The 11,105-nt window shown below is 53.4% G+C and overlaps 1 protein-coding gene across 1 annotated transcript in view; it reads left to right on the plus strand.

Annotated features, from left to right (window-relative positions):
• TTC7B (tetratricopeptide repeat domain 7B) overlaps window positions 1-10,233 on the plus strand; it is a 273,770-nt gene extending 263,537 nt beyond the window's left edge. Inside the window, exon 20 of the mRNA XM_086709020.1 lies at window positions 8,942-10,233. Within this exon, the coding sequence (XP_086565146.1) occupies window positions 8,942-9,523 (582 nt within the window). The 3' untranslated portion in view covers window positions 9,524-10,233. The remainder of the gene's footprint in view (window positions 1-8,941) is intronic.
• Window positions 10,234-11,105: the final 872 nt, after the last annotated feature.

Consider the following 11,105-nt stretch of genomic DNA (forward strand, 5'->3'; position numbering starts at 1 on the left):
TCTCAAAGATAAATAAACATAAGAAGAAAGCATTAAAAAATAAATAAATAAATAAATAAATAGCAAACATCTTTTGTTTTTCATTTATCATTGCAAAATACCCACTGTATTAATTTCCTATTGCTGCTGTAGAAAATTGCCACAAACTCAATGGCTTAAAACAATGTGTTTATTAGCTTAGAGTTCTAGAAATCAGAAGTCTGAAATAGGTCTCATAGGACAGAAATCCAGGTGTCAGCAAGGCTGTGTTCTTTTTTTTTTTTTAATTTTTTTTTTTAACATTTATTTATTTATTATTTATGAGCCGAAGTCGGACGCTTAACCGACTGAGCCACCCAGGCGCCCCAAGGCTGCGTCCCTTCTGATGGCTCTGGCGGAGAATCTGCTCCTTGTCTTTTCCAGTTTCTAGACGCGGCCCATGTTCTGTGGTTTGTGGTCTCCTTCCGTCTTCAAAGTCAGCAGTGAATCACTGTGACCCGTGATCTTCTTTGTCCCATCTCCTTCTCCAACCCTGCCTCCTGCCTCCTTCTTTCACGTGCAAGGACCTGTAATTGCTTTGGACCCACCTGGGTCATCCAGGATAACCTCCCCAAATCAAGATCCTTGATTTAATCACATCTGCAAAGTCCCCTTTGCCATATAAGGCAACATATTCACTGGCTCCAAAGATTAGGATGTAGACATTTTGGGGGGCCATTATTCTGACAACCACCCCCACTGTGACCAGTCTCAGAAATACAAAGACTAAGGTCAAATGTCACCATCTAGTGTTTGTCTTCTCAGCATTTTGCCCTGTTGCCTTCCAGTATTTTCCTATGAGGGTATTTTTTGATGAAATGGAAATTACATATAATACTTACACACCTTTTCACGTAATATTCCCCTGTCATTGAACTCAGTAGACAATTTAAGGATAGCAGATGCTTCCATCACACGGGTGCACTGTGAATCATTCCACCTGTCCATTATTGTCAGCCATGGTCTCTCATGGTCATATCACACGAAGTGGAATGATGGAGGCCAGCTCACGTTTACTGAGCCTTTACTATGCACCAGGCACCGATCGGAGCATTGTACTTGGATGAACTCCGACGCTCACGGCAACCCTGTGAGGTGGATACTGTTATGACAGGTACTGGAACAGATGAGGAATGAAGGCTTCTTGAGAAGGTGAAGCAAACTGCCCCAGGTTTGGGTGATGTTGTGGATTACCTCATTCAACCCTCGCGATTCTATGAGGCGGTCTGTAAATTGACCGGAGCCACGCTGGTCAGTTTGAATTGCTGGCAGGTCCGTGTGGAGGCCAATCGTTGGCAGGGAGGGCCGCAGGCTCCTGACCCACAAGTCCACCTTGCCAGCTGAGCCCCGTGAACGCAAAACCCAGGCAGATCATGCTATCAGCAAGCAGGTGCCAAAGCAGGTGCACGGTCTGGGATGGGGTGGGGGTGGGGTGGGTCCCAGCTCTCGGGCATCCCGGGTGCCGAGAAGCACTCCCAGGAAAGGACTGGTACGACAGGATTCTGGCGGCAAGATTCAGAATTCAGCTTCCCTCTGGTCAGGTCAGACATCAAAACCTTCAAAGGAATCTGGACACAGAACTAGATTGGGTCTTTGGTCCTGGGCCACTCCTGGAGTGCTGGGCACGTCAGAGGTGCCTGTACAGTCTTGCCAGTCAATCCACACTAACACTTTAACACCAGTAATTTCACCCCCCCAAAAAAGAGCGTTTTTCATATCCATTGTACTAATTAGCACCCTCCCCAAACCCTCTGGACCTGGTGGAAGATATAGTAGCTGAGCAGGTCACAGCTGCCTCTTAGACCAGGGGCCTCTGATTAGTCTTTCAGATGCTGACCAACCAGCCCTGGAGTGTATATTCCTGCTTAGACTTCTTTAAGAGTTAAGTAGTCATCTCTAGGTGCACATCAAAATTAATATATGTTGCATTGCCCTTGCTGAAGTATGTTAACGTAATTAAAAACAATACAAAAGGTAGATGCAGTGATTAGCCCCATTTTGTAGACGGGAAAACTGAAACCGAGTGATCGAGTGACTTGCCAATGAGCATGACCTGTATTCCATCCAGGATCCATCTGATTCCACTCGCCTCCCTGCAGGAACCAGGGCAAACACATGAACATTTTTAATGCCCTTGATAAGCGTTAATAAACTGCCCTCCCACTGGACTCTCTCACCGGTGAGATGTAACAGTGTCTGCTCACTATGGGGGTTCTAGTTCCTAACCGGCCACTCAGAGGGTCATCTGTAGCCAGCGGAAGCCCCAAATCTGGGCTCCTCTAGCCCTTCTGTTGTATGGCCAACGTGGGAGGCATTTGAGGCTCACAGCAGGGGAGTGTGGGGCTGTCTGCCCTTCAGCATCATTCCTTCCCTAGTTTGTGCAGGGAACTAGCAGGTGGCAGGTGTCTGCCTGGCCTATGGTGTCCACCGAGAACCCTCATCACCTGTGGAAGCCCTTACCATTCACTCAACATATACTCGCCTCATCTATCCCTAAATACCTACCGAGCATTTACTCTGGGCCAGGACATCCCTCCAGATCTCTGCCCTGGTCTGGGGCCCTGAGATCCTTTTACTTCTTATCTTTTTTTTAATGCTGATTTATTTTTGAGAGAGAGAGAGAGCATGAGCAGGGGAGGGGCAGAGAAAGAGGGAGACAAAGGATCAGAAGCAGGCTCCGCGCTGACAGCACAGGGCTTGATGCGAGGCTCGAACTCACGAACTGCAAGATCATGACCCGAGCCGAAGTCGGATGCTTAACTGACTGAGCCACCCAGGCGCCCCCGTTTTCCTTCTGATCGTAGTGAGATCATAGGTGAATCACTTCCCTCTCTGGACCTCAGTTTCCTCATCTGTAAGAAGGGCAAGACAGGGCTTGACTAAATGACCCCTGATCCTTTGTAATCTTAAACATTACCAAATTTAGGGGTTATTGGGACCTCTCCCAAAGGGACAGTGGTAGGGTTGGGGACAGTGTGAAGTGCCTGGCATAGAAGATTCTCAGATAAAGGTGAGGCTTCAGGAGCTTGAACACTCAAGTGTGCTGGACTTAGGGACTCCCATCTAAAGAGCAGAGTTTAGAAAGGGGGAAAATTGTACCACCACAGCAGAGAAACCCGGCACACGATCAAGGTCAATGTCACCAGCAGTAAGTCATGTGGATGGCATGTACCCCCAGTGGGATGGGATGGGATGGGATGGGATGGGATGGCACCTCACCTCTGGGGTCTGCTTCCCCCAAGACCATTACCCTAGTTTAGTAATGAGAAAACGTCAGAAAAACCTATATTGAGGAACTTTCTATAAAATATCTGACCAAGGCTCCTCAAAACTGTCAAGAGCGTGACAAACAAGGAAAGTCTGAGAAACTAACCAGAGGAGCTCACGGAGACATGACCACCGCGTGTGACGTGGTGTGGGTTCCGGGGTGGGATCCTGGGACAAGAAAGGGACACTAGCGTTGTAAATTCGTGGGGTCTGAATAAAGTCTGAAGTTTAATCAATAGTGATGTGGCAATATTGCTTCTTTAGCGGTGACATGTGCCAGGTAATATAAGGCGTTACTATTAGGGGAAACTGAGTGACGGGGTACGGGTATCAGTATTGTCTTTGCAACTTTTCGGCATAGCTAACATTCTTCCAAAATTAAAAGTATGTGCTGTTTTGTTTTGTTTTATTTTTTTTTTTTATTTTTTTTTCAACGTTTTTATTTATTTTTGGGACAGAGAGAGACAGAGCATGAACAGGGGAGGGGCAGAGAGAGAGGGAGACACAGAATCGGAAACAGGCTCCAGGCTCCGAGCCATCAGCCCAGAGCCTGACGCGGGGCTCGAACTCACGGACCGCGAGATCGTGACCTGGCTGAAGTCGGACGCTTAACCGACTGCGCCACCCAGGCGCCCCTGTTTTGTTTTGTTTTTTAAGCGAGATCTGGGCCAACAAACGCAGGAAAAGATGTTCAACATCATTAGTCATAAGGGAAATGCAGATCAAATCCACAAGGAGACACAACTTCACACCCACTGGGATGGCTACAATCAAAAAGACAGACAACAACAAGCGTTGGCAAGGATGTGGAGAAATGGGAGCCCTTATATACTGCTGGCGGGACTGCTGGTGGGACTGCAAAATGGTGCCTTCTGGCAGTTTCTTAAAAAGTTACACATAGAATTACCGGTAGTATTTATCTAGGGATTTATCTGAAGGAAAGGAAATATCTGTCCGTACGAAGACTTGTGTATGAATGCCCAGAGTTGCTTTATTCATAACAGCCACAAAGTGGAAAGAACTCAAATGTCCATCAGCAAATGAATGGGTAAACAGGTTGTGATGCAGCCGCACAAGGGGGTACCAGTGGCGATAGGAAGGAAGGAGCTGTCGAGATGTACAGGCAACGTGGATGGATTTCAGAATACCGATGATAAGTTAGAGAAGCCAAAGGAGAACCTACTGTAGGATTCCATTTACAGAAAACTCTAGAAAATGCAAACTCATCCATGGGGACAGAAAGCAGGGCCTCTGGGTGGCTCCGTCGCTTGAGGGTCCGACTCTTGATTTCATCTCGGATCACGATCTCAGAGTCGTGAGTCTCTTGATTTCGGCTCAGGTCATGATCCCAGGGTTGTGGGATCCAGCCCCACGTCAGGCTTTGCACTAAGTGTGGATCCTGCTTAAGATTCTCTCTCCAGCTCTGCCCCTCTCCCCACCCTGCTTTCTCTCTCTCTAGAATTAAAAAAAAAAAAAAAAAAAAAAAAAAGCAGACCAGAGGTTGCCTGGGGCAAGTGGGTGGGTAGTGATGCAGGTGGAGAGGGGAGAGGAGCGAGAAGGAGGGGTTACAAAGAGGAGACAGAAATTTTAGGGGATGATGAGTGTGTTCGCTATCTCGGTTGTAGGGATGGCTTCACAGCCATCAAAACATATATCCCGTAGCTCGTCGGTTGAGCATCCAACTTCCGCTCCGGTCATGATCTTGCAGTTTGTGAGTTTGAGCCCTGCATCGGGCTCTGTGCTGTCAGGCAGATCCCACTTCGGACCCTCTGTCCCCCTGGCTCTCTGCCCCTCCCCCACTTGAGCTCTTTGTCTCACAAACAAACAAACAAACATTAAAAAAAGCAAGCAAAGCCCGACTGGATCAGTGGATCCAGTGGACTCTTGATCTTGGGGTTGTGAGTTCAGGCCCCACGCTGGGTGTAGAGATTACTTAAATAAATAAACAAACTTTAAAAAAATAAAATAAAAAGTAAAATGCGAAGCCGGAGTATGGGGCCAAGGACAGCATGGCCTCAGTCTCCTTGCCTGTAATGTGGGGTGATCTCATGTGCCCTGTCCCCTCTGGGGGCCCAGAGTGAGGTGGGGGCCAGTGGGAGCCCCTCCCCTGGCCCAAAGTGCTGAGCTCCTAAACCTCACAGCTGGACAGCTGCAGGACCCTGGCTACTGACCCTCTAGGGAGGGGACATTGTGAGGCCCCTCCCAGTGTCAGGGGTGGGGGAGGGGGATGGGGGGAGTCCACTTACTCCCTCTCTTTTTTCTTCCTGAAGGAAAAAAAAAATGCATGATGCTACATGTACTTTGGGGATTTTTCAACACAATTGTCTAAAAATAGCCTGGGCCACTACAGCCCAATTCCTTTTTAGGAAGGGTTTCGGCGGCCCAGCCCGTCCTGAGGCCGGCTCAGGAAGCGGAGGCTTGGCTGAAGCCCGGGCCTCGGGCCCGGGCCACGGACCGGGGCCACAGGGACGCTCCCCTTTCCCGTGGTTGAGTGGACAGGACAGGCTCTGGAAAGCCACAACCTGACCGAGGGCCCACCTGAGCCAAGCCCCGGGCTTCAGCACCCTCCATTTCCTCAGGGTGCAGGCACCAGGTTGCACCCCCTGAGCGGTGAGGGTTATCACATGTATGTCCCCGGACAGGTGGCAGCATCCAGGCTTGCCAGCCTACATTTCATGATTAATAATCCTCACAATGTGGGCGTGCGGGTGGCTCAGTCAGTTGAGCATCTGACTCTTGATTTCGCCTCCGGTCATGATCTCATGCTTCCTGGGATCGAGCTTCGCGTCGGACTCTGTGCTGAGAGCGTAGATCCTGCTCGGGATTCTCTCTCTCTCTCTCTCTCTCTCTCTCTCCCCCTTTGCTCCTCCCCCACTCACTCTGTCTCTCCCTCTCTCTCAAAATAAATAAACTTAATAGTAAATAATCCTCATAACAACCCTGTGAGAACATACTCACGTTACGCCTGTTAAAGGGCTGAAATGTGACTCCCACCAACAAATCACTAGATTGAAGTCCTAATCCCCCAGTACCTCTGAGTATGACTGTATTTGAACATGGGTGATTCAAGAGGTGATTAAAGAGGTGATTCCAGGAGGCCATTAGGGTGAGCTCTGATGTCCTTAAAAGGAGATTAGGGCACAGACACGCACAGGGGGATGACCACGAGAGGACACGGGGAGAAGGCGGCCACCTACAAGCCAAGGAGCCAGGCCTCAGAAGGAACCAGCCCTGTGGACACCTTGACATAGGCCTTCCAGCCTCCAGACTGCGAGTCACGGAACGTCCGTTGTTTAAGTCCTGGTCTGTGGGACTTTGTCACAGCAGCACGGGCAGACCAATACATGCCCTGTGACAGCCGAAAAGGCCAAAGCTTCGGAGAGGCTAAGAATCGTATCCTGGGTCGCACAGCTGATGAGCGAGCGGCTGGGGCAGAGCTGGAAGCCAGGACCCTCCATCCCCCACGCTCTGTCCAGCAAGATCTCTGGGAAGGAGAGCAGAGCCCTTCTCACTCACTGCCTCTCCTCACAGACAGCCCCAGCCCACCCCCAGTGCTCAGGGGCAGGAGGGACAGAGTGACAAATGCCCTAGACTCCGGACCCTCTGCCGGCCCCGTGCGGCTCAGCAGGCCAGGGAGGGGCCAGGCCCAGCGCCCGTGGCCCTTTCTCCTGCTGTCTCCTCCTGCAGCTGCCTGGTCCTCAGCCCCATGTGGTCCACGCTCTGCCAGGGACCCCATGTGGATACGGGCCTCCTGCGTGGCTGTTCCCAACTCGCCCCGGAGGATGGGTCGTGGGTGAGCCAGGAGCTCCGCTCGAGAGCATCAGGCACTCAGTCTATCGGGACAGAGACGAGTGTCTAATTTGGGCCCTGCACCCTCAGCCGGAAGGAATGACCAAGTGAGGCGGTGGGTCTGGTCCTGGAGCCAGCAGGTCTAGGGGGGACTCCTCCTCACTGCTGTGCCGCGGGCAGAACACAGGATGACCCCAGCTTCATCTCCAGAGTGGGTGGCGATGCGCCCTGACTCACAGGGCTGTCTGGAGGGTTAACTAGGACACCCTTTCTCTCCCCAACCCTTCCCTCCCTCCAACCTCACTTCCCCTCCCCCAGCCCCCCTGAGAAGAGCCGACACAATCCACCCTCTGCCCCTCCCCAGACCCCTGAGCCAGGTGGCAAGGGTGCAAGAACTCCTTCCGCGGCGTGCCTGGCACAGAGCAGACACCCTCAGACGTGGCACCGAACAGAGAGGCGGACAGGCTACACTGTCACAGTAACGGGGCACTCTGGCTGAGAGTCCCCTAGAAGGAACTGGGGACTGGGATACTACACATACAGCACTTAAAACAGGAAGCCCTCACCGGGGGCCATAGCCACGGGCACTGGAGGCAGCCGTCGTGGGTTCGAGTCCCGACTCCACCGCGGGTCAGCTGTGTGCCCTTGGGTCTGTCTCTTGCCCTCCCAGCTTACTCGTCTGTAAATAGGAGGGTAGTAGAGGTACCTAATGTATCCGTTTGTTATAAAAACCAAACACGATCATACGCTGAGAGCGCGAAGCACTAGCCCCGTTCGCAGGAAGCACGCAGTAAGCATCAGCGATATAGCTCAGCGAGGCACGGCGTGAGGAGAGCCGGGCACCCCATGGGAGCTGGCCCGGGTCTCAGTTTCTCCAGCCAGGGACTGAGAAGGTGGGGCTCCTGAGGGTTGCTATCTTTACTGCTGTGTTGTCTTCCTTAGGCCAGGTGTGGGACAGCCGTGGGGGCCCCGGGGAACGTGGGAACAATCGAGGGTGCCCCAACCGTGATGTCAGGCGGCTCACCCCTCCCAAGCCTCAGTTGGTCGCTTGTGTGGGGACTGTCCTCCGCCCCCAAACACTTTTGTGAGCTGTGGGAAACAGCAGAGACCTCAGGAGGCCCTCTTCACTCGGGCCTCCAAGGCACCCAACCCCACAAGGTGGCCATCCCCGAGAGGCTGGGTGCCCGCTCAAGGCTTTGGCAAGAATGAACCTGGGCTCTGCACCCCAGCTGGGCTGCAAGGTCCTGGCCATAACCACCCCTCTTCTGCCCCCTTCCCTGGCCCCCACCCTGCCCCCACCCCCCAGAAGTTCTCTCTGAGCTCCTGGGAGGAGGCCAGTGGCCCTGGCGTGTGACAGTGTTTGGCTTTGTCCCGTCAGAAGAGCAATTTTTCCCTCTCCTTGGCTGTACTTTCTTTGAATGACTTTCTGGCCCAGGGCCCAAGATGGATCAAAGACTCCCTGGTCAGGAGGACAACAGGACAGTGTGTTTGTTGTGAGAAAATCGTAGAGGTGAGGCCTGTGGCTCAGGAGCTGGAGGGCCGAGGGGTGGGACTGCCCTGAGCTCCAGATGGGAGTGCGGGGCTCGAATCTCCTTCCACCAGCGGTGGGGAAGAGGAAGTGAGGACAGAGAACAGGAGGGAGGAGGGAGGCACCCTTCAGCGTAAGGTGAGAGCAGGAGGGCTCCCCAGCATGTTCGCCATGACCGGGCAACCTCTGGGCTGCAGCCTGAGGTCCCAGTGGACCTCTGTCCTTCAGGACGACCTGAAAGATCCGCTTGGACAAGGAGGAGGGGGCGGTGGGAGGGAGGAGCCTGGAACCATCTCTGTGAGCTTCTGACTTCCTTTGCCTTCCTTCTGTCCCACACAGGCCCCCAGCCCTGTCCCCCAGGCTGCCCAGCGGGAGAAGGCTGGAAAGCGCCCCCTTGTCTGGGGGCTCTTGGCAGCAAAGGAAAGGGAAGCTCTTCTCAGGAGCAGCTGCACCAAAGCTGGCGCTCGAAGACGCCGGGAGGGAAAGGGCTGGGGGCCTGGAAGGCACTGGTCGTCGCAGCCTGGAGCAGCCGGGCGGGGTGAGGCCCGTGCAGGTGGTAAACAGGTGGCCCACCCCTGGGGAGCTGTTGCCCATGCTGCTGATGAAGTTGTTTTGGAGAAAGGAGCGGGAGGCCCCAGGGCCCCAGGGAGCCGGAGGGAGCGGAGGGAGCTGTCTGTCGCACAGGGGCATCTTTGCTGGAAGAGCCCATGTGACTGGCCTGTGTGGCTGTGCACACCCACCCCTGCACGTACACCCTGCAGGCACACCTCTGTACACATGCCCCTGCCCACACGCACACACGCAGCCCTCCGACGCCCAGAGCGCTGTGCGAGGCCACACGAGAGAGCAAGAAGGCTGATTCGGGCCCCAGCTTCGCCACAGCTTGGCTCACGACTCTGGCACATCACTCAAGCTCTCTGAGCCTCGGTTTCCCCGTCTGCTGGGTGGAGCCAGGACTCTGGCCCACCCTCTGGGTTATCGTGAGACTTGACATCGTAATTGCCAGTTTAGTCAGTCATCGTTATCGTCCCCCATTTAGTTAAGGAAACCAAACCGCCCCTCTGCTAGGGTAGGGAGAACCCGAAAGACCCGGACCAAGTCGGAGGACCTGGACTTGAACCACATTCTACCCCAGAGATCACGTGTACATATAGTTGACTCATCTATCATCCGTCCACACACATCTGTGGGTGTGAGCACATACACGCGGCCGTGACAGTGGCCGCTGAGCCAGGTCCTTTACATTCGCTCCCACAGAGGAAGTCATACCTCACTGCCTCCCTAACATGTTTTGTTACAAGTATCAGAATCCAGCTAACCCACAAGTACAGTAATTGCTTATTTAACGAGGACCTCAGGCATAGGGGACTTCTGGGCGGTTCGGCAACTTAGTGAGATCATCAAGGACCCGGGTTCTTTCCACCTCTCGGCCCGTCATCTTCAGCGTTAACATGGTGTCACATAGTTACAGGATGGCTGCCACAGTTCTGGACATCGTGTCTGCATTCCAGCATGAAAGGAGAGGAAAGGTGGCCTAAGAGAAGTCTCCTTTCATACCTGTCCCTTTTATGAAGAAACAAAAGCTCTCCCAGATGCCACCCTCACTCCCTCCCCACAGACTTTACCTTATATTTCATCACCCGGAACTGGGTCACTGGCCACCTAGAGCTGCAAGGGAGGCCGGGAAAGAGAGACTCTGGCAAAGGGGCACAGGACCAGCAGTGAGGCAAGATTCATCCCCTGGGCCCTGGCACTCTCTGCTGTTTTGAACCAAATCAGGATTCTGATGGCCAAGAAGAGGAGGGGAAGGGCCAGTTCAAATGCCTGGCATCTGCCCCCCCTTCAGCCACGAGCTCCATCCCCCGTCCCTCCTCCAGGGGGCCATGTGAGGACAAGAGACACAGAGGGCACAGGAGTTTTGAACTCCCTGGGGGAGGGAAAGGGACCTCAAATTCCACTGCAGCTGTGTCCCTAAAGGTGGCAAACCCAGCCAGGAACGGGCTTGCCGAAGCCACCTTGCTGGAAGCAGGAAGGGGCCATTTACCTGGCTGTGCCCACCCAGGCCCCAGAATCTTGGTCATGATGTCCCGTGTCCCCAAACAGCATCTAGTGCCGCAGCTTCTGTCCTTCCTACCATGACACATCCACTGGCGGCATTCCCGCGAGGGTCCCTCTCCTCCCCAGCCCTCACCAAAACCTCTGCCTGCCTATGTGCGATGATGTCCCAGGGTCACCCAGAATCCCCTTTAACTTTGAAAAACAGGAAGTCATTTAGAAGCCCAGATGCCTTGGTATGACCCCTCTCTGCCGACTCCACGGCTCCAGGGACCCCTGGGAACCAAGAAGCCCTGAGGCGACAGCACTTTATGAAGATGGTTTGTTGGGGACGGCTGCCTATCAGGCACCTTCTGAAACAAAAGTTAGTACGTCTGCCCTTCGGTGAACACATCTGAGCGTGGAGAATCATGGCTGAGCCTGGACAGTGCGGCTTAGTCATCAGGAT

Source organism: Puma concolor, chromosome B3, assembly GCF_028749965.1.
Source record: "Puma concolor isolate L17-30 chromosome B3, mPumCon1.1.hap2, whole genome shotgun sequence".
Classification (NCBI taxonomy): Eukaryota; Metazoa; Chordata; class Mammalia; order Carnivora; family Felidae; genus Puma; species Puma concolor.